General features: G+C 42.4%; 1 protein-coding gene across 4 annotated transcripts in view; it reads left to right on the forward strand.

Moving 5' to 3' along the window:
• Positions 1–24,268, forward strand: part of CEP89 (centrosomal protein 89) — a 134,899-nt gene that overhangs the window by 999 nt on the left and 109,632 nt on the right. For 3 of the 4 annotated variants that reach the window (XM_019505600.1, XM_019505601.1, XM_019505598.1), the window contains exons 2-7: positions 1,596–1,702; positions 4,139–4,294; positions 4,948–5,149; positions 14,157–14,262; positions 18,909–18,937; positions 23,502–23,556. In XM_019505600.1, the coding sequence (XP_019361145.1) occupies positions 1,596–1,702; positions 4,139–4,294; positions 4,948–5,149; positions 14,157–14,262; positions 18,909–18,937; positions 23,502–23,556 (655 nt within the window). Of the gene's footprint in view, positions 1–1,595; positions 1,703–4,138; positions 4,295–4,947; positions 5,150–6,116; positions 8,030–14,156; positions 14,263–18,908; positions 18,938–23,501; positions 23,557–24,268 lie in introns of those variants that run through there. The other variant, XM_019505599.1, reaches the window with a different exon arrangement.

The following is a 24,268-nucleotide window of genomic DNA, read 5'->3' on the forward strand; positions in this document are numbered from 1 at the left end:
AAATTTGTTATATAGGAGGTAAATTAACTGTTACGCGTTTGGCATTGGTGCCCCACCCCAAAGCAGATAAGTCTGTGAGGAGAGGGGAAAGGGCCATGGGGCCAGGACCCCACTCATCTCTGGCCCTGCTGCAGCTGCTCTGGGAGTGGCTGACACCAGCTACCTGGAGCTGTTGGACTGCACCGTACCCTCGACCCCCCCCTGGGGCTCTGCCTGTCCCTACTCACCCAAGCTCCTGAGCTGTACCGTACTGTGGTGCAAGCAGGTGGTGTCAGCTGCTCCTGGGTCTGCTGCAGCAGAAGGTGGGGTGAGTGGGAATAAGTGGAGCCCTGGGGGTTCCGGGCTTCAGGTAGCTGGTGTTGGCTGCTCCTGGGTGCACTGCAGCAGGCTGGGGTGAGTGGGTAGAAACGGAGGCCTGGGGCTGCAGCAGGGAGCAAAGCAGAAGGAACTGTCAGTGCGGGCATGGGATGGGGGATGTGGCTCTTGCTGCTGCCTGTGCCCTGGGAGGGCTGTGCCGGGCTCTTTCCAGGGGGTGCATGCCCCCAGATCTGCACGCAGGATGAGAGCAGGCTGCTGCTGCAGGCTGCGGCCAGCAGTAGCGCTAGGCTCTTGCCAGCATTTGGCGGAGGCACTGGAAGGGCAGGTTGGGAGGCACTGTGGCAAATTTTGGGGTGGCAGTAGCCCCCCTCTCAGTGGTGCCACCCACCCCGAGCACTGGGAAGAGCCTGGTGCTGCCCCCAGCCTGCAGCAGCAGCCTATTCTCCCACGCACAGATCTGGGGGTATGTGTCCCCTGGGAAGAACCTGGTGCAGCCCCCCAGCCCGCAGCCCTCCTAGGGTACACGTAGCAGCAAGAGCTGCACACCCCCCGACCTGCGCCCCACACCCACTGATTGTTCCCTCTGCTTTGCTCCCTGCTGCAGCCCCAGGAGCGGTGGATGGGCTGTGCTGATCCCCCCTCCCTTTGCTTCGTTCCCTAGTCCCAGCCTCCCTCCCTCCCTCTCTCACTGCTGTGGGAACATATTCCTATTTCTTACATTATAAACTGGGTTACCTTTATCTAAATTCAGTTTATGCACAGTTTTCTGGGAATGCATGTACCACGTAAATCGAAGGAAACCTGTGTATCTTTTCATGTTGCGCTCTCTGTGACCAACTGACGGATAAATACTGTAGTTTATTTTCCCTGTAGTCTCACCAAAGGGAGGATCAGATTGTGGTGATCTTGGGAAAACGGGGTTTAAACTGATAGAAGCTGGTCCTTTTAGTATCACTGCCCCTCTGTCACGCACAAGAGTAGGCTTTAAGGGAAGTCTGTAGTTTAGAAACTCATTTTTGTGGATTAAAAGGTCATGGAAGAACCTGGTTTTGGTCTTGGATGAATCACAGATCTCTAACCAGTGTCAGCATCTCTTAATACATTCCTAAAATGGCCATACTTGGAACCAACTCATCTGTGCACATTAATTTGCATGTAAATGTTCTTCCCTTTTATGTTACTTTGTATATTTAGTTTTTATGCATGTTCACAGTTTTGTGTAACTTCATTGTGATCCTTCAAGTCATTGCCAACTAACTTTATTTTAAATTGTTTAGAAACATATAGCTCATGGCCTGGTCCCTGCTGCTACCATAGCTCCTAAACCTGCAGTTCCCCGCACCCCTCCCCCTCGTAGTCCAAACCCTTCTCCAGAGAGGCCCAGGTAGGTTTTAAAGTTGTGTTTTTTTTATTTTGCATCTTAAGTTTCATAATAACAATAAACAGTAGAACCGTATGATTAGAATAGTTTAACTTCTATGCTGTAGTTCTTACCTAAACCTTTTCTTAATGAGAATATTTTCTGTATGGGATAATATGTTTATTCAAACTGCTACTATCTATACACTTATTTCTCCAAGTAGTCTTAATAATTAGACCCATATCTTACAGACTAATATATATGTAACTCCTGTTGCAAAATCACTGGGAAATTACCTGTGAAGATGCTGTATAAGACAGGTCTAATGTTGGTTTGATTGCCAAGAGGGGCAAAGATTGTATTATTTCATATTTTACTATATAAGGATGAAAGATACTATATCAGAAACTCCAAGCACATTGGTTTTAAACTTTGGTATGCATTAATGTGTAATTGGAGTACAATAAGACTTTATCAAAGTTGCCATTTTATTTAAAGCTTGTTTCTAGAAAACAGAGGATTTAGATATTGAAGACCTACAACCCGTCCAGCACCCCAAAACAAAAAGTCAAATGCCTTTAACTTTAAGAACCTAATGCTGGTGCTTCCACACAGAAAAAGTTCCCATTACCTTGTTTAAACAAGCCCTAACTAAGACTAACTGCACAAGTCGCCTTATATTGTAAAAGAATGAGGCCCTGTCCGGGAGCACGCACGCGCACACACAGAGTTTGTTGGGGGCTACTCACTTTTGTGTTTGCAGGATCAGAGCATTTATTTAAATTCACTCCAAATGTAAAGAGGCATAACTCCATACATGTCAAGTGTATGCTCAGTTTGAGCAATGAGTTGAGAGAGAGAGGTCCTGTAATTAAATTTCATCTTTTGATTACCTGTCCAATCCAGGTACATTTTTGTTTACTCGTTACCACCAACAGGACCCATATTATGAAACACTTGTTAATTTATTTTATAACCAAGATAAATGAGCTCTGCCTATCAAATGGCTAGGATTACTTTGTTGTTAGGGCTCCCATTATAACAGCGTAGTATTTAAGTGACATTAAATGAAGCATGGATATTCTCTCTCTCATTAGCTCTTCTTTGGGAAAAAGCCTTTTTGAGGCATAAAGTAACATTTCCTTTCAAAAGGTTGCAAATGTTTGCAGTTATTTTAACCACAATCTCAAATTAGAAATCATTAAAAAGCTATGTGACAACAATGTAATACATCTAATTTAAGAACAAAATGAAAAAAATTAGAACAAAAATGAAAAAGTTCCCTACTTTACTATGCCAAGGTTTTGTCAGTCGTAACTTTAAAAGAATGGTGCTACAATCTGGAAATCTTCAGGCGACCTTTTGTCAAATGGGAAAAAATGTATATTTAAAAAAATATATCTTAAATAGGCATGAAAGGAAAAACCATGGACAATCCCTACTCTTCTCCCAGCTTCTACTACCCCTTGACTTAACCACCTACAACCAGGACACTGCACAGAAAAAAAGTGACTGCCATGTTTAATTTCTTTTCACATTTTCTCTTTCTTTGCTACGTGCTCCTCTTGGCTCCTGGTCATTTTCCAGTTTCCCTCCCATGTGTAGTATGTTCCTAGACCAGGGGCGGGCAATTATTTTGGGTGGAGAGCCGCTTACTGAGTTTTGGCAAGCCATCAAGGGCCGCATGACAGGCAGCCAGGGGCAGCTAAATATTAATTTTCTAAATTTTTTTAGGGGCCGCGTGAGCCAGATATAATGGCCTGGTGGGCCGCATCCAGCCCGCGGGCTGCATTTTGCCCACCCCTGTTCTAGACAATCTTTTTTTCTCCTTGTTTGGTCTCACTGATTCCTATCATGATTCCTACTTGTTTTTTTTTTTTGTTTTAAACTCTCTAATCCTATTGTCTCCTTTCTCTTCATCTTATCTGACTTCAGAACCTTCTCCCCAAAACAGGCATATCCTACTGTTCTATTCTAGCTCAGAGTCCTGCAGAATTAGTTAACCAGCATGAAAGTACACAGCAAAAACATTGGGGTAAAGAATAAAAGAGACTCACAGACTTAAGTATCTGGACATTGGTGTTCCAAGTCATCATTTATCAGGAGCACTTGTCATTAGGGTCAACAATTGATACTGTAGAATATGCATCATAAATTCTGCTCTTGGTTTCATATATCCAGCTTGAGTTAGGGATTTTCATTTGTGTGACAGGAAAATGTGACACAAGTCTCATTTTACTTTTGATCTCTACAGCATTTTAATACAACTGAGTTTGTGCCTTAACTGTCTCTATGGTTTTGTGGCTTAAATAAGTCCCCTACGTTCTTATTTGATTGTTAAACTTTGTCTGCTATTGCTTAGTTAGTGAAGGTACTTAAAGATACAAATAAAAGCTGAGCCATAGAGAGGAGGGAAAAAATCAATGTTTCATTTTACCGTTGTATTTTGGTCTCTCTTAGATCTGCCTTGGCAGCAGCTATTCTAGTGACAACATTAACTGGACGTACAGTAGCTATTCCTCAGCCTCGGCAGAGATCACTCTCGGAGAGTGATTCCACTTGTTTGGAACAAGAAGGTTTTGAGCCCTATGCCACAATCACAGAGCTCAGAATGGGGTAGCGTACCCTTTTTTTTTTCTATTTCACTGTCACTCATTAGTCATGTAATCTGAGAATGAATTACGGAATCAACTGAGTCACTGGCACCATCACTCATTTAAACTTCTTTCCACCCCTCCCTCCCATCTGTGCTAAACTGAATCCAGAAGCCCTATCAGTTTCTTCTCCTTCATTTTCATTTTCCCATAAGTCAGTGTCATAGTTGCAGCCTCCAAAAGACAAAGTTTGGAGAGTTGCAGGCAGCAGTACAATTGTGACTCTGGATTTCTACCAGCCAAACTTCATTTATACAGAAAATTACCCATTAGGGAATCCTTCAAGTAATTTGTCAGGTAATTCCTCCAGGTCATATTATCTTCTTCACAGTCTATGCCATGCAATAGTACTAGCAGTCCTGTCTTCATTCTGGCATTTCCACTAATGTACAAGGGAAGATATGCCTTTGTGCTTGATTCCAAGTGTCATGAGTGTAAACAGGAATGTACACCATTGAAAGTCTTTTTTTTACTGTTAAGAAACTTGGGTTTTGGTGTTAGATATCTGCTGTTAGCTCTGATTAATGTATTGTTTGACATGTTTCTACTTTATTAGTTTTTTAAAAATCAGAACAAGCTTTACATTTTGTGTGTTAAAGTGTTTTCCACTTACAGGCCCAATTGGAAGCAGGATGGGAGTGAAAGATCACCTGTGCAGTCTCTGGAAGTGACAGGCAATTTTTGTGAGGACGAGGATATGGATACTTATCTTTCAGACATAGAAAAGGAGCCAGAAACCAGCCATCAGGGTATAGAGAAAAGAAATGAAAACTTTAGCAACGATGTCATTTATTCTGTTCCTTACAAAAATAAACAGGTAGGCTCCTTTGACTTCTTTTTTTGGCATTTTAATATAAACATATATTTGAATATCTTTAAAAAGATATTTCATTCTATTTTTCTATTACATTTTATTTAGTTTATATTTTACATGCTTTGCTTACTACTGCTTGTGAATGAAATGTTCTTGGAAAATTCCAGTCTCACTAATTTCTTATTAGGATGATTCAGAATTTGCCAAGGAAGATGCGATCTCTTGGCACCCTACAAAACATTTAGTGGATGAAACATAGGTAGTATACCATGAGCAATCTTCTGGGCCACATGTTGGGAGGCCAGGTTTTCAGAAGGCTGTAGTCCAGCCTTATTACACCTGCAAACTTGCAGGTACAATTGACAATCTGTCAGTCTCTTAATGAGATGTGCAGATTCAAAGACTGTGGGCACAAAACTTAAACTGTTAACTTTCTGATTTCACGCCTGGGTGTGAATTAGAGTTGATGGATTCTAACTTCTGGCACTCCAGTTTTTGAATATTTAGCTTCAAAATTTACTAATAGATCAGAGTTATTCAGAGTTCACAAACCTAACCTAGTATGTAGGTGCGTGGAGGAGGGTTAGTTTGAGCCTAGGTCACGTAAATGATAAACATATTTTGTAGTTTCCAGAATTATGCACATGCACATAACACTAAATCTTCAAAGACTAATACTGCAAAGTTAAGAAATGCTGGATTTAAGGTTGCATATGAATATGCTTTAGGATACAGGCAAGCCCCTCTTAACAGTGTTTTACTTAGCGCTATTTCACGATAGTGCTTATTTCACTTTGATACCTGGTTTCACTTGGCGCTCACGGGTTTTGCTATAACGGTTGGGGGTATCGAGCAGGGAGCGTCGGCAGCACGCAGCCTCATTGCCATCTTGCTTCGTCGAAAACTATTGTGCTCTGTGCTCTTCCATGCTCTTACGTGCTTGTGTCTCTGTCTTGCTTCATTTTTTGAGTTGAAATCAATCATCATGAGTCAGAAACGTGCAACTGACTCTGAGACTGCAAGTGCTGAGAAAAAACAGCGCAAAAGCATAACGCTGGAGGTTAAATTGGATGTCCTGAAGCGAATTGAAGCAGGGGAACGCCAGAATGAGGTCTGTAGAGCGTTGAATTTGGCTGGGTCAACTGTTAGGACCATATTGAAAAATAAAGACAAAATAAAAGAATGTGGTAGAATTGTAACTCCTTTGAATGCTTTGAAACTCAGTAGAAGTAGGGCTCCAATCATGTTAGAAATGGAGAAGCTGTTAAGTGTTTGGATTGAGGATACAACTCAACGCCGTATGCCTTTGACTATGCTGCTTATTCAGAAGAAGGCTAAGAGTCTTTATGATGATTTACAGAATAAATTACCTGTGGGGTCTGCTTCTGAGCCTTTTATTGCAAGTAAGGGGTGGTTCGAAAGATTTAAGAGGCGCAGCAACTTGCATAATGTTTCTATTCAGGGGAAGGCTGCTAGTGCTGACACCCAAGCAACTTCCACTTATAGAAATAAACTTTTAGAAATCATTGAGGAGGGGGGTTATACGCCTCAACAAGTCTTCAACGCTGATGAGACAGACCTCTTCTGGAAGAGGATGCCTTCTAGGACCTACATTTTCAGGGAGGAGAAGTCGATGCCAGGTTTCAAGGTGTCCAAGGATCGACTTACTTTATTGCTTGGTGGTAATGCTGCAGGGGACTTTAAATTGAAACCATTGCTTGTATACCACTCAGAAAACCCCAGGGCTCTCAAGGGGTATCTTAAAAGCAGTCTGCCAGTCATTTGGAAATCTAATAAGAAGGCCTGGGTCACAATATCAGTGTTTCAGAGTTGGTTCAGGGATTATTTTTGTCCTGCAGTTGAGAAATACTGTGCTGAGAACAATCTGTCCCACAAGGCACTTCTCATTTTAGACAATGCACCAGGGCATCCTACCACACTTGATGACCTCAGTGATAATGTTAAAGTTGTTTTCTTGCCCCGAAATACCACCTCCATCATACAACCAATGGATCAGGGTGTCATTGCTGCCTTTAAGGCTTATTACATAAGGAAAACATTTGCCCAGGCTGTTAGGGCTACTGATGGAGAGGGTGCTCAAACCCTAAAAGAATTTTGGAAGGGCTATAATATCCGCAAGGCAATAGATAACATTTCAAGTGCCTGGGATGAAGTTGCCTCCAAAACAATGAATGGTGTCTGGCGAAAGCTTTGGGCAGACTGTGTCCAGGATTCCCAAGAGTTTGAGGAACCAGTGGTGACAATTCGGGATAATATCATTGAGCTTGGAAAGAAAATTGGATTTGATGAACTTGAGCCTGAGGACATCCAGGAGTTGATCGATTTCAGCAGGGAGGAATTGAGCAATGAGGACCTCATTCAAATGGAACAGCAGAGAAGCCACGAAGAGGAGGAAGATGCTGAAGAAGATGTTCAACCAGCAAGGGCCTTAACCAGCAAAGGCATGGCTGAGGCTTTCAAACATCTTGAAGCTTTTCTTTCCTACTTTGATGAGAATGACCCTGACGTGCAGCGCAGTTCTGCAGTTGCAAGGGGAGTTAACAACAAAGTCAATTGTTACAGGCTGCTTTACAATGAAAAGAAGAAGCCCAAAGTGGAGCTATCAATGGATTCCTTCTTTATGAAGCGCCCAACTGCTTCAACCACTGATGCCACCCCTCAAAAAAATCCTCAGCCAAGCACTTCAAAATCCACTGAAACTGACACTAATCCTGACAGCCCTGATTCTGAGTGCTGAAGTAAGCCAAAAGAGCAAAAAGTGAAAGTGTATCTGTGCATACAGTTCATTACTTTATTTTGTAATTTTATACATTATTTCAAAGTTCAAAGTGTTAAATAAAGTATTTACATATATTTAGATGTCTGAATTCATTGTTTGTTTTTTTTTATGGTACTAGGGGATTTCAGTGACTTTTTTTTTTTTCTTAGTACAAGTGGGGAGCCTTGGGAACAAATTATATTTATTTACATTTATTCCTATGGGAAAACTGGTTTCACTTAATGCTGTTTTCTTAGTGCTCGGTTTTTCTGGAACCAAATAGGAGTGCTAAGCAGGGGTTGCCTGTACACCAGTCTGGGTATGAACCTGCTTCATTGTTGTTGATTGATATTGATTTTACTATGCACAGAATGTTGGTGTATTTAATCTCTATACAAAGTTATTTAAACATTGTTTCTATGCAAAACAAATCAGCAAAAAAAGTGTCGCCAATCAAGGCACACTATCTAACTTGCTTGGAGGAAAGAAGGAAGGAAATGGTGAAGGAGAGTCTCCATCCAAGGGGAATCCTAATATCAGACCTTCTGAACATGGCAGGCTTCGCTGTCTGTTTTTTAAATGCATCTGATGAGCAAGGATCCTGGTTTTCTCTGATTTAAAATAATCCCCAATTTTCAGATTTAAAAAAAGTAACCCAAAATCCATTACAAAAAAAAGTAATCCAAATCCACATCCCATGGCTCTACCCTGCCGCCACTTGTCTAGCTGGGAAAGGTGCGTGGTGGAGGCACTGCACTGCCCCAGAAAAGCGGTGCGCAGCGGCAGAGATGCTCCAGCCTCCCCACGCCTCCTGGACAAGCCATGGTTTTGCTCCACTGAGCGTTGGCAGCTGCAGGGCATGGCGGGGGCATGTGCCCCTGGATCTGCACAGGGTGGGCGGCAGAGCAGGGGCTATGGGGGGGGCTGCAGTTACCCTAAAATTCCCCATAGCCACTGCTGCCCCAAGCAGATCTGGGGCATATGCCCCTGCCATGCCCTGCCACTTCTCACCAGGGCAGAGCAAAACTGTTGCTCATCAGGGAGGCTGGAGTGGCTTTGTTGCTGTGTGCCACTTGTTCAAGGGTACCGGGCCTTGGTTCAGGAACCAATCCCCCATTTATAACATTGTTTCCTGTGGGAATATTGGTTCCGAGTTGCAATGTTTTGACTTACGACACAATTGGTTCCAGAAAAATGTGTCCTAAGTCTGAGAACTGCCTGTAATATACACATTATAGTGATGAGCACCATAAAAAAGCCCAGGAGGAAATTTAATAATTGAAAGAAGGATTTGATAAGAGTGCAGTAAATAGGTCACAACTACACATTGTTCAGCAAAAAAAACCAAAACAAAATATTGGCTAACTGCTGTGTACTAAATGAGGGAGGGGATTATAAAGAAAATAGTACATGATTATGCACTGCCTACCTGCAGTCCGCTGCTTTATTCACACTAGAAGACAGCAGCATTAGTCTACCCCAGTACAGCCATAGTGAAGTGCTATTGGTGATGGCAGTCTTGATTCTAACAATTCCATAGTCAGTGCTTAACTTTGCAACTTTAGTAATGTATTTTTGTTTGCAATATCCAAGGTTTCTTAAAAGAAAAAAAAGCAGCAAAATGGAGATACAAAGAGTACATCATGCAGCATCATATTGACACTTGCATTGCGGATTAAGCAGAAGAATTTGAATGTTAGCTTCGCTACATGGACCCCTACCACTTTGCATAACAAAGTAATCAATACGAATAGTAATCCATAGTAGGTTATGATCTTCTGTATGAACCAGCCATAGAGAAGGACAACTTACAGTGGGTTTTAGTAGAATTTGCTGACAGCAGAGGACTAGTGAGGCTTGGGAATCTTGGGTTTTAGTCCTAGGCTTTCTTGATCAGGTTCTCTTTTTTCCCCATCCATTCCAACCAGTTTCTTTCCCCAGCCTATCTTCAAGCCAGTATCTTTTCCCAGTCTAGCTGGTCACAGTCTCTCTTCAGCTCCTGATCCAACTCTAGGATTCCCCTCCACTGAGCTGGCTTGTAGTATTCCCCAGCTTAATTTTCCTCATAAGCTCCTGTTCAGCTTCCTTACTCAACCACTTGCAGCCTCCCCCGTTACCTGTCAGTAGAGGTGCACCAATACATCAGTCCATGTTATGTCGGCAATGATAAAAGGAAAACTGATGTTATCAGTAATCGGTGTGCTTTGGCTGATGTGGCCAACAGTGTTGCTGATTAAATGCTTTGTGAATGCATGCATGCAGCTGCAGCATGGCATGTGGCCAGGAGTGTAACCCAGCATCTTAGAGAGCGGTGTCCAGACACTTAAGTCTTGGAAGGGGTGGGGGGAGGCGTCATGGAGAGAAGGGGCATGGGGGGGGTGCAGATTGAAGCCCCCCAAGATGAGGGAGGGAGTAGGGCTGGGGCAGGGGCAGGTGTTGCATGAGCGAGGCAGCACGTGGGATGGAGCTGCAGCTCATCTGGGAAGCAAAAATGGTACCGTGTTTAAAAAATGCAGTTTTCGATTCCCTGCTGATCAGAAGCAAGCTGAGAGTGGGGCCCCTCCACCAATCAGTGGCAGGGGGGCACACAAAGGAACCTGCAAGATTTAAAGGAGCTCCAGTGCTGTGAATCTGGTAGAGCCCTTCTCATCTAGAAACAAGGGTTTCTGTCTGGTAGATCTTTCATAAGAGTCCAGTTCAGGAGCCATCTAACTTTCTTTCCACTACCAACAAGCCTACATACACCTGCCTTCAGTTTATTTCATCTGGTCTTAATGAGCTTCAGCTAAAGAATTTACCCTTCTCAAATAGAAGCCCTGGCAGTTTCTTTGGTATGAGGCTCTTCTTCCTTGTCCCCTATTTTAGGCTGTTAATCCCTTCCCAACTTAAAAAGAGCTTAGTTTGCCAAAAAGAGTTAGCTGCCACAACGCAGTGGCAAGCATACTACTCGTAATCAAAATTTCTACTTTTATAAATCAAGAGATAAAATGTATGTTATTCCTAACGTAATGAAATGGCCTGCAATTCTAGTAAGTTGAAAAAAATGCATCCAGTGATGCATCTACATCACCAAGTTCTTCTGAGTTCAGATCTAGACTAGGAAATTAATCTCTGCCCTGGTGACACTAGCATAACATTGTTTTATGTAGACCTTGAGAATCTAACGTTAACTTCCTTTATTTCTGTTACGAATAAATAACATGCAGTTTGACCATAAGGTGGCACTATTTTCATATTCCATGTCTTTTTTTATAACAAAAGTGCCAGATGAAGTCAAGTTTAAGATAAAATAATTAGTTTCAACATTATTAAATTCTTTTTACATCTAATGCAAATGTATAGGAACAGATACCGTTATGATTTTTTGGCCTAATAGTTAATTTAATCAGCTGTGTTTTGATGCACAAAAGTTAAAGAAACAGCCAATTAGTAAAAAAATACACAAGCTGAATGTGTCCAAAACTTATGTAATCATAATAAATAAAAAAAAGTTTTTTTTTTAAAAAACGTTACCTCACTAGGTAGACAGAGTTCCTTATTTGCTTATGTATTTACCAAGCTACATAAGGTCCATCCCCCCCCATATTCTAGGTACACATACCAATGAGCTTATAAATACCAGTAATTTCATCACCCAAAGCCACTTCACAATACAGTACACTTTAATACTGTACATCACCCATTTAACAAGTTAAGACCCAACATTTTCATAATAATCTGCCTTCAGCCATCCCTAACCAGATTCACTTAATCCCTTCCCCTAAAAAAACTGAGAAAATAGATGAATCTTTGCAGCATCCACTTAAAATACACTTATTTGTCCAAGGGTCATTTGTAGAGATGGAGCTGGTGGCTTGCACATCTTTGCAGATGATCACAGTTTGCTGCAGTCACCTGTTGAAAGAGGTGGACTCTAGGGAGTCTGAGCCCAGACCACAGTTAAAAAACATTTCTTAAATTTTACCTGGAATATTATATTTTTATAATATTTCTTGCGCCAGAAGTGCCACTTCACCTAGTTTTACAGATAGCTACATTCTATCAGCTTACATTCTTGAATATTAGGCTGTAAACTTGTGTAGAGAGCATTATAATAATTTAACCTTGAGGCAAAGAAGACCTGAGTGATGGTAACAAGGTCTGCATCCAACAGTTTAAGTGTGAGATACATAGCTTGCAAATTCTTAATCTTTGACATCATTGTTTCAAAGTTTAGTCCCAGACTCAACTACCCAATTGTTTTGCTTTAGTATATACCATGAAGGCTGTTTCTTAAATTTGAAGTACTAAGAATGGAGCAATGTCATAATCTGTGATAGTGTCATGGTTTATGTTTAACAATAGAGACAGATTTAGAATCATACAATAGATTTTTCTATGTTGTATATTTGGAGTGTCTCTTTATCAGTGAACAGTTTCATATTCCTAAGATGCTTTCAAGGTACAAATGGGAGCTTTGTGCCAAAATTATGTTAAATATTCTGCAGGCAGAGAGGAAGTAAGAGGTAGTAAAGGGGCAGCAAAATGCTGTATTTGTGAAAGGGAGCAGGAAACACCCCACATGAAGGGAAAAAGAATAGCTAGTAAGAGAAGGAAGAGGGAGAGCAAAATGTGTGTGGCACTCATATGCAGCTGACATGTAAAAGAGCTGAAATGATACAATCTTGATATGTATTCTTGATGATCTAAATCAGTGGTTCTCAACCTTTTTGAGTTTCAGGGCACCCCTCCATAATTTTTTTTAAATTTGGCAGCACCCTGGTTGAGAACCACTGTGTTGCCTCTGCTTACTTCAGTGGTTTCAGCTGGGTGGTGTTGCAGGTGCTGTCTCCACTGCAGCCAAGTAGAACTGTCCATGTACCTCATGTGGAGCCAGACCAGGAAAGGTCTGCAACAGGAGCACATGCTTCTACCTGAGTTAGGATTATTTGATAAACCTAAAGTGGGCAGGAGTGTCCACTCTTGCCACAGCCCTTCCTGGTCCAACCCTGCATGGCCCGTCTGGAAACAGCTGTATGGGGTGCATAGTTCCACTTGGTTGCAGTGGCAGCAGCACCTGCACCAGAGCACTCGTGAAAGACTTTTGTGGCATCCCAGTTGAGAACTGCTGCTCTAAATTAAGCTCAATATAGTTTTATGAAACCAATATATTAGATGGAATATTAAGTTTAGAGCTGTGGTTGTTAGCCTTTTTAGACTTGAGGTACCCCGGATAGATGTGAGGCACTCCTCGGAAAATGCAGCTCTTAGTTTTCATTTATTTTTGATTACCAAGAAATAATAGAACAGTTTTCTGTTGTAAAGAACTCAGAAATACTACAACAGGATAGAATATTTTTAACATAGACTCCTATTTGAAATCTCTATCTTTATCTTGTGAATCATGTTTGCATGCCTAACAGTGCTAACATTGCATGGCATTCCATGACGCCCTTGAAAGGATCTCAAGGTGCCGCAGGGTGCCGTGTCATTCTGGTTGAGAATCACTAACTTAGATGCAAAGCATAAGTGAATGAGATGATTTTACAGACGTAGTGGCTGGAAAACATAATGGGGACCATTGCTGTGCTGTGAACAAGAAACTACCACATGTTCCTATTGACTCTTAAGGATTGTTGATATTTTAATTTTATTTTTGTATACATCAAGAAGTAAAAAGTATGTATGGCACATAGTTTAATTTATTATCTTATATTATCTTAAAACACTATGGTGCGATACTCCGTAAGAGGAGACTGAGGGGGTATCTTGTGGCTGCCTGCAACCTTATCAGGGGCCACCAGCAGGGACTTGGGGAAAGTCTGTTCACCAGGGCCCCCGTTGGAGACACCAGGAACAATGGCCGCAAGCTGAGGGAGGATAGGTTTAGGTTAGATATTAGAAAGAACTACTTCACTGTAAGGGTGTCCAGAGCCTGGAATGGGCTTCCCAGAGAGGTGGTGCTCTCACCTTCCCTGGAAATCTTCAAGAGGAGACTGGACAAGCACCTGGCTGGGGTCTTATGACCCCTCCCACCCCCAGTGCTCCTTCCTGCCCATGGCAGGCAGTCAGACTCAATGATCTGTCTAGGTCCCTTCCGACTCATTGATTCTATGATTCTAGAGAGTGATGTCAGCATTTACTCTATGAAGATATCATTGTATGCACATGTCTATGTGTATGGGCTAGTTTTAGGATATTTTCTGGATTTGTGTGTACTAGAGATGCTACCTTGTTATGTTTTTGACCTAGGAAAAGCTTCTAGCCTCTCCTGGCATCAACATGAGTGAGAATGAAATTTCCTCTCCTGAAACTGCAGTTCAAACAATAGTAGACCAGTCAAATGTACAAGTGGAAGGTAAACTTATGTTTTAAGGTGAAGTGCACTAATCTTTAATGTGTCAGAGAAATAACTGTATTTTGTTTTTGATAAATTAACCTTACTAGAATTCAGTTTTTAGTAGGGTATTTAAGGCATTTTAAATGACTATCAATAAAATAAATACTGTTAAAGAACTCAGTCATTTGCAAATGAAGATTCTGCGTTTGGAATTTAGTGAACACTGAGGTTTATGGTTGTATAGGAACAGAATTCAGTTTGCATGCTCACAGATACTGTAGTCCTTCTGTACTTAAAAAATCCAAAAAATAGCACATTTTTATGTTATAAAAGATACTAATTTTACTTAGGGTGTAAGAACACAAAGAAGTTACTACTTTACCTGGTAAGCTAAGGTACAGAATCTTACTCTATGATTTACTCTGTATCTGCAGTTCAGTAGCTGGTGTCCCTGCAGTAAATGTGAGATTTATTACCCAACTTTCATGGAAGGGTAAGCTACTTGACATTTACTGTAGTGTAACAGCATGCAGTGGCAGTTACTATCTTTAATTAACATACCATAGGTCCTGCTCTACCTTACACAAACAAGTTACGATGAGGTATCTTTAAATAACTTTCTTAGCGTAATTACTCCTTAAGTAAATGTGAGGTCTGAAAATCTTCAGGGATAACAGCATTTTTCTCTCAGAAGTTATTTTATGGAAATAATTTTTACCTATATTTTTATCATTTTTATTTTTTTATTTTGCCTAGAAACAAATACTTGCAAAACACAAAAATACTGAAATACTAAGGAAAACATAGTAGCAAGTTAAATGACTGAAACCTTCCCCCAACATACTATATAACTGTTTTTCATTAAACAGTCATTGAATAAAATGAATCCACCCTGAACATGAATAGAAACAAAGGTTTTTCCTCTCCCAGATGAGTCCTAATCATTGAGGTAGAGCAGTGATTCTCAACCAGGGTGCAGCACTACATACATTCATGGTGTTAAAAACATTCTGCCTGCTGTGGTCTTTCGGAGTTCTTTGCAACAGAAGAATTGCTCTTTTTCTCTAGTCTAAAAAATTAGTGGAAACTAAGAAGTGTGGCATTTTCCAAGGGGAGTCTTGAGTCTAAAAAGCTTGAGAAGCACTGAACCACTGAAAGTAATTCTCCATGATGCTTTATTTATCTTCGCCTTTGAGTTTTGAATACTTTTTTTACAGTGGAAGAGCTTCAGATAGGAGAGATGGGGTACAGGCATTCTATAACAGCCTGTAGCCAGGTGGTTAGGGTACTCCCCTCCAAAAAAGAGGTTTGAGTTTGAAATCTGCTTAGGCTGAGGACATTTAATCAAGGCTCCCACTTCCTGTTTGGATGCTGTAATCAGGCAACCTATAGCCTGATCTGGCCTGCAAAGAGATGGAATCTGGCTATTGGCAGCTCAGCTCAGAGGATTGCAGCAGGTTTGGAGGGGGCATTCCCAAGGTCCTGCAGGCCACCCTGCAGTAGCCAGGGTACCAGAGATGATGTCCCCAGAGTCCTAATGAGCTGTGCTCCTTCTGTTCCCTCTGCTTAGCTCTCTGTGCTTTTTGTCATTGTTAAATTTAACCCTTTCCATCAGTGTTAGCTATTTGAATCAGCAGGCAGCTTGTGTGCTCCAGGGGGGCAGAGACTTGCAGTTCATGGTGGGGCTGGGTTGCAAGCAGTAGCTGGCCTCTGTTTTGACTTCTAAACTCTATAAAGAAGGGCAGTGATTCTCTTCCTTTGTTTTTGAATGAAGGTGGTCATGGCTACTCTATGTTGTGTAGAACTTATTTCTGTTGGTATATATTGGGTATGTTGTCAGTATCCAGCTATTATATATCCAGTATATAATAGCTGTGTAATAAGCAGGGATCCTGGTTTTCTCTGTTTAAAAATGGCAAGTTCTCTGATAAAAACACAAATTATTTGATTAAAAAAACCCCAAAATCTGCATTTTTCCACAATTAAAATGAAACACCGCTAGATACAGATATCAGTTAAATACAATGTTATATTTACAATTTTAGAGCAAATTGGAAGCCTGCCAGTGCCTGAATCATTGTAATAAAATAAATTCTAAATACCTATACATTTTTGCATTTGATTTGGGGTTTTTTAATCATGGAAAGTCAGAGGTCTCCCTGCCCCCTTTTGCTCACCAGGACACTAGTCCAGCTATGGCTGTCCTCCCTCACTGCTTTGTGGCACTGAGCAGCCCTGGTGTGCTGGTGCCCTGCCCATGCCGTTGCTTCTCACTCCCCACCCAGGCCCTGCTGGTGCCATTCACTCTGCACCCAGAGTCTGCTGGCCCTACCAGTGTCCTTCACTCCACACCCACAGCCCCCCACCCCCCAGCCTTGCTGGAGGAGGGGCCCCAGCTGCCAGGGCTATGGGGCCAGGGACCCAGGTCCATAGCCCCCTGCCTCCACAGCTACAGTCAAGCCCTGGCTGCTGTCTGGGGGAGGCAACAGCTGCTGTAACTGAAACCAAGAGTGAAACCCAGCTCCCCCTCCCTCACGGGCGGCACAACTGGAGTGGAGCCCATGGACAGGAGCAGATGTAGGCTGCCTGCTGTGGGCTTAGGCTCCTCCTTCCAGGGCCTCTGCAGCCCAGTAGGACCTGGTATGGGAGGGTAGAACAGGGTAGGGAGGCTCAGTATCACTGCCAAGAGCCCTGCGCTGCCATGGCAGGGCACTCCCTGCCCACCCAGCAGCAGCACAAAGCACAATTCTGCATGCCCGCTACTCCCAGGCAGTCAGGGAGCACCTTGCCATGGCATACGGTTCCAAGTTTCCCCGTCCTGCTCTGCCCTGCTGCACCAGGGTCTCGCTCGCTGGGCCGCAGAGGTCCTGGAGGGAAGGCAGCAGGACAGGGAGCCCTGAGGCTGGAGCCACTAGCCTGCATCTGCCCCTGCCCCACACTCACATCTGGGGGGCATGTGCCCCCAAAATCCCCACTGGTAGTGCACGCAGTGGCAGGGAGCCAGCCCCCATCCTTGCCCCCCAGGCAAGCCACCTGTGGTTCCATCCCACTCCCCAGCTGGGCCTTGCTGCCATGCATTCCGGCCCCAAGCCTCACACACTGCCGCAGTCCTGCCCAACTCCCTTCCTCCCTCACTATGAGGCCTCAAATCCTTCCCCTCATGCCCCCACCCAACTTACCTGCAGGGAACTCTGGCCAGCCTATAAGGGGAAACCTACCATTTCCCATATTTTTCTCTTTTAAAAGAGAAAATCTATTTTTCTCCTTTAAAGAGAATATCTGCATTTTACTTTGTTTTTCTTTGGTGAATGGAAAACCCAAATCCCTGGTAATAAGGCAGAAGGTTGTAAGAACCTTAAACTCAACTTTGGAACATTTTACTTCACTTTTATAATGTCATTATTAGTAGGCTTTGGTGTCAGCATCTATTAAAGGACTTTATGGAGCATCTACCAAGAATGGTTTGCTTTGCTCCGAAATGTTTGAGAGTAGAAGGAAATTAAATAAGGGCATATATAGCAAGTAAGGCAGAATCTTTGAAAATGCCACAAAATTGTATTGGCCTTGATTAGAAAAGCAGTCAGACCAAAGCCCAGTAAAACAAGAGAAATCTTTCATTTGGGCTTTGGATGGAATCCTGAATGAGAATACTAAGACAACCAAGAGGAGGACAGGAATCAAACTTATCATCCATATCTGTCTCTGTAGTGTTAACTAAAATGAGTGTAATATATCAGTCTTGTGATATAATGTCTAGGACATGGTTCTGAACCTTCTTAGAATTGTTGCACCCCTGGATAAATGTGAAGCATCCCTCAGAAAATGCAGCTCTTAGTTTTCACTTATTATTGACCTCAGCAAAATAATAGAGCAATCCTTTTTTTTTTCAAAGAACTCAAATTACAAAACAGGGCAGAATATTTTTAACACTACAGGTTCCTGTTTGAAATCACTGGGTGCTTCCAAACGAGCACGAATATGCGGTATGTGGTGCCACAGAGGCTGCTACTTTGCAGTGTTTTTTTCTGACCCTGGGACGTCCCAGGGTCAAACAAAAAATTCACACCAAAAAAAAGTGGGTGGTGCTTGCGGTGTCAGTGTGCACCATGCAAAATCAGAGCCTGGTTGGCCAAAGCTACACTCTGGCTACTGGCCAGGCTTTCTGCTGTAGAAGTGCCATGGCTGCAGCTCCCAGAGGTCTGTAGGACCCCAGGACCCAAGGTAAGGCTCCTGGGGCCAACACAGTTGCTGGCCCCAGCTTCTCCTACCCCACCTGGGGTAACCTGCCACGCACCAGAGCGCACATGGCATGGGTGTTCCCCAGGGACAAGTAGCAGAGGCACAAGATGTGCCTCTGCTACTTGTCTCCAGGGGAAATGCACGTTCCTGCTCGTCTGGATGCACCCATTGGGTTTGTCTTGTGAATCATGTTTGTACACTTGTCATAGCAATGTTAGCACTGGTACCCTGGTTGAGAATCACTAGTCTTAGGGTATAATGGAAGAGGGTGTACATTTTCTAATTCTTGTGTTTATATTAGAATGAATTTCTTAACATCTTCTATAGTAGCTTTTTATTTCCCCAAGATATATCCTTATAATTTTACATACTTGTAAGAATTTTTATTTTGAATGGATTGAAACTTATAATTTTTTCCTTAACAGAAGATGAACTGCCTGCTTTGATTTTAAAGGTAAGAGTACTATGATAATGATAATGATTTGCAACACTTTCTTTTAAAAAGTGTTATCAACAGCTGATGACTAAGAATCACTCAAATGAAAAGTGCTTTGTTTCCACTTACGAATCTTTACACCAGGTAGTAGTGCTAATCATTCATTTGAAATATCAGAAGGCATATATTATAGACAAGTGACATAAAGGGATTGCTTTACCCTTTAGTGAAATACAGCCACTCCTGAAGTGAAACACAGCAACAATGCAGGGCATAAAAATATTACATAGCAGATTAGGACAAACACTGAGGAAGAAACAAAGTGAAAATAGGCGACGTGTAAGAACAAGAAGTGGCTCCGAGTCATAACATTCAGATTATAATAGAAATTTCACTGAAGTTGAGAGGTTTTGTATCTAGTGTTCTGGAAGGGCCCACTTCCTGTGCCTCAAAGCACCTCTGCAAGGGACACAAGGAAACCAATTGATGTCAAATGCTAATTCTCAGTGGGCACATGTAAACATGCACTTTACTGTGAAGCTGACTAATTAGCTCTGCAGTAAAGTGTCACTGTCTATATCTGTACTGGTATTAGGGCACAGTAAATTAATCCTGCATAAGATAGTACTGTTGGGGGACAGTTCCCTTACAGTGCAGGAAGTAACTGTGCTGAAACAGCATGAGTAGATGGTTAGAGAGGCTGGCTGGGGCATGAGGGTGCTAAAGTGCAGGGGCTGTCTGCTGCCTAGCTCCATGGGTTTGCAGGGTCTGGACCCTCGTATCCCAGCCAGCCCCTCTGGCCCATGGCTGACCCCTCGCTGAGCCCTCTGCCAGCCCAGGGCTGTTCCACCCCAGCTCAAACTGCTGCGGTCCCAGGCACAGGTGTAGACACTGTGCCTGGGAGCAGTTAACTCTAGCACAAACAGGTCCAGAGTTTATTGTATTGTGTTAATTTCATGTGTAGATCCACCCATTGGTCACCATTCTTCATCTGTTTAGGCCTTGTGGCTCTCCTAGGTGCCAGTGAAATTCATTGTTTTCTCTTGTGAAAGTCATTATCATATTGTGCAATCCTGGCCCTCTTATGGCATAGAAGAAATACCTCTTACATCAAACACTCCAATGCATGTGAACGTAAGGATGATAAGGCTAAGTACAGCTTGACACTTCCTATCTTTAGAAATTATACATGCCATATCAGCAAAACAAACTTAAGAAAACATACACGACAGTCCACAAACTGACAACTTCTATACATTTTAAGATATCAAAATTAAAGCGACAAAACAAACCATAACTCTGGAAGTAGCTTCAGTTTCTTCTTGTCCTAGTAGGTTGGCAACAATACAGAGTACACATAGGAAGGTCTGTAGGTAGTAAAAAGTAGGTGGAGGAGATGGCTACCTATTACTTTGTCAGTTATTTTGTTGAAGATCATAGAAAATTAGGGTTGGAAGGGACCTCAGGAGGTCATCTAGTCCAACCCCCTGCTCTAGGAAGGACCACACCCAACTAGATTATCTGGGCCAAAGCTTTGGCTAGCCGGATCTTGAAAGCCTCCAAAGATGGAGATTCCACTACCTCCACTACACTAACCTGTTCCAGTGTTTTACTACCTCCCTACTAAGAAAATTCTTCTTCATATCTAACCTAATCTTCCCTGCTGCAACTTGAAACCATTGCTCCTTGATCTGTCATCTGCCACCACTGAGAACACTCTAGCTCCATCCTCTTTTGAACCCCTCTTCAGGTAGTTGAAAACTGCTATTAAATCTCCTCTGTCTTCTATTCTCTAGATTAAATAAGCCCAGTTCCCTCAATTTGTCTAGGTCACTCTGAATCCTAGCCCTACTCTCCAGCATATCTACTACTCCCCGCAGCTTGGTGTCATCTGCAGACTTGTTGAGGGTGCACTCTGTGCCATCTTCCAGGTTGTTGATGAAGACACTGAACAAAACCGGCCCCAGGACCAACCCCTGGGGCACTTCATTCAATACCAGCTGCTAACTAGACATCAAGTCATTGGTTACTACTCTCTGAGCCCAATGCTTCAGCCAGTTTTCTATCCACGTTATAGTCCATTCATCCAGCCCATACTTCTTTAGCTTGCCTGCGAGAATGTTGTGGGAGACCATATCAAAAGTCTTGCTAAAATCAAGGTACACCACATCCACTGGTCTCCCCGAATCTACAGAGCCAATCATCTCCTCAAAGAAGGCAATCAGGTTGGTCAGGCATGACCTGCCTTTGTTGAATCTGTGCTGACTGCTCCTAATCAAATTCTTCTCCAAGTCCTTAGAAATGGATTCCTTGAGGATCTGCTCCGTGATTTTTTTCAGGGACTGAGGTGAGGCTGACTGGTCTGTAGTACCCTAGATCCTCCTTTTTCCCTTTCTTAAAGATGGGCACTATGTTTTCCCTTTTCCAGTGATCTGGGACGTCTCCTGATCACCGTGAATTTTCCAAGATATGATGGTCAATGGCTCTGCAATCACATCTGCCAACTCACCTAGCAACCTTGGGTGCATCCCACCCAGCCCCATGGATTTGTATGTCCAGCTTCTCTAAATAGCCCCTAACCTGTTCTTTCACCACTGAGTGCTACTCACCTCCTCCCCAAACTGTGTTGCCAGTTACAGCAGTCTGGGAGCTGACCTTATGCATAAAGAGTGAGGCAAAGAAGGCACTGAGCACTTCAGCCTTTTCTTTATCCTGTTACAAAATTGCCTCCCCCACTCAGTAAGGAACCCACACTTTCCCTGATCCTCCTCTTGCTACCAGCATACTCATGGAAACCCTTCTTGTTAGCTTTCACATTCCTTGCTAGTTGCAACTTCAGTTGTGCTTTGGCCTTCCTGACTTCATCCCTGCATGCCCGAGCAATGCTGTTATACTTCTCCCTAGTTGTTTATCCAAGTTTCCACTTCTTATAAGCTTCCTTTTAGTGAATTAGTTTACTGAAGAGTTCCCTGCTAAGCCAAGCTGGTCTTCTGCCACATTTACTAGATAGGAATTCTCCACAGATTTTGCCAACAAATACTACTTGACCATACAACTGTGACTAGGAAGTGGTTGTTAGCACTGTGTAGGGATTTTTAGCTTGTTTAAGCACTCAAGTACTGGGGCAGGGTGGTACAGTCTGGGGGCCCCCACAGTGGAGGGGGCAAGGAGTACTAGGGGACATTCAGCCTCCAAACATTCAGTTGGACAGCCCTGGTCTAAGAAGTCCTGGTCGGAGGGCGGGGAGGGGGAGTACTTTAATTAAGCAACTCCAAGAGCCGCTCTAATTAAAGTGCCTGTGGCATCTCATGTATCAGTGTCCCCACATTTCAAAGTGGCAGTGGGGGCGCTTTAACTAAAATATCAGATGAGCTTTAATTAAAGGGCCTCTGCTGCCATTTTGAAGTGTGGGGACACTGCATGAGACACAGAGGCTGGCTGGGGCGTGCTAATTAGCTGTAATTACAATGCATTTTAGCAGCCTTCAGGCACACCTGCAGACACCCAAAGTTTCTAAGTTCTGAAAATTGGTCTCTAAACAATGCAGCTGCTATGTGGATGCATTTATAGGTGCATTCACATAGGGATTCATTTCAGTGGACCATGCAACTATTGTGGGTGCTATTGTAAGCAAATGTCCATCTGTCCCTCCTTCCTTTCTTCTGTCCTTCCTTCCTTCCCTCCTTCCTTCTGCCTTTGAACTTTTTCTCCTTTTATCAAGGATTAACAATAAGAAGAAAAGATTTGGTATAGCCACTGGTAAATACTACATAAAGCACTACTGCTATTCTGTTTTATAGGCAGATAAGCTTATGTGCAGGGAGATTACTGTATTTACTCAAATCTAAAACTAGGGTTTCTTTCCCCTGTTCAACATGAGAAAAAAAAAAAAAAAAGGCTGCTCATGTTGGATTTGAGTACAAGGTGGGGTGGGGTGGGGCAGGTGGCTGCTGTGGCTTTGATTCCGATCCTGGTTTAGGACAGGAGTAGGAAGGATGTGGGCTGTGTGTGGCAGGTACCAGGGGATGCAGGTGACGGTCACAGTCACTGCTGCAGTAGGCAGGCTACAGAGGGGACAAATGATAGGGGCCACTTACCCCTCAACTCCCCTACTGTGTGCACTCCTGTTGCTTCTTTCCCCACTGCAGCAGTGGGAGGGATGCGTTTAATACAACCCTTTGATAATTCAATTCTGTACCTGAAAAATTACAACAAATTTTCTATATATAAAATCTTATTATTGAAGCAGTTGTCTTGAATTCGAAGTTGTCTTAGATTCAGATAAATACAGTAAAATTGCTTGCCACGAACAGGAACAGAGTAAATAGCAGAAGCTGAAATAGACTTATGGACCGAGTTCTTTTTTTAAAGGCCACAATTCTCCTCTTATGGTTTATTTTGCCATCAGGTTATATATGAGAATACCCAAATATGATTAGAGTAAGGGCTACAGTATTGTAACTGTGTAATAGTTCATTCTTACATGTTTGCTAAATATTGTATTTTCTGTTTTTGATAGTGATGCTATTAGGTTCCTTTAAAAACTAAACGCATTCTCTCTCTCTCTCTCTTTTTCTCCTAGGAGGAAAAATTGTCAGTTGAAAAGCCACTAAGTGAAAAGCCTCCACCATCCCCAGGTACTATCGTTTTATGTTTAACATTACTATTAATCCCTTTACTTTAGAGATTAAATACACTGAAATGATTTTTTTAAATTTTTACACATTGTGGTTGATTTGGGATAAAGTTATACTTCTATACTACAGGTAGTAAAATGTTGACTACTTTGTGTATAAGAGCAGTAGCTCCAGGCTTTTCTTTGCATTAGCTATTTATATATGTTCTTATTTTCCAAATGTGAACAGTAGTAGTACATTTTGGCCGATTGCTTATTTTAGGTGAAGAAAATAGGTATTGGCTACTATCACTTTTCAGTGATAACGTCACATCTGCTGATAAATTAAGAAGCCATCATTTGTATCAGAAATAAAGCATATTTACCAGATCTCCCAGAGAAGTAAATTACAGATAGAGCTGTTAAGAAATACAAAGCCAGTAGTTAACAGTCCAATTGAATGAATATTTGTTACATACAGTAAGGTATTATTGTCACATATGTCCTTCCCTCTACTTCCCAAGTTTGTGTACATTAGAAAGTGTTACCATTGCTATTTGCATAAATATAACTGAAGTGGGTGGTACAAGATAAAATGAGGCAGTTCTTGAATACTGTTTTCATTGACACCCATTGCTGACTCTGGATTGTTACATTTATTCAACAATTCCAGGCATAATACCCTTCAGGTTTTTAATGCATAATGTTTATCACATCATTATGCATTTTCATGT

The sequence above is a fragment of the Gavialis gangeticus genome, unplaced genomic scaffold (genome assembly GCF_001723915.1).
Source record: "Gavialis gangeticus isolate Ggan-Ray unplaced genomic scaffold, GavGan_comp1, whole genome shotgun sequence".
NCBI classification, from domain to species: domain Eukaryota; kingdom Metazoa; phylum Chordata; order Crocodylia; family Gavialidae; genus Gavialis; species Gavialis gangeticus.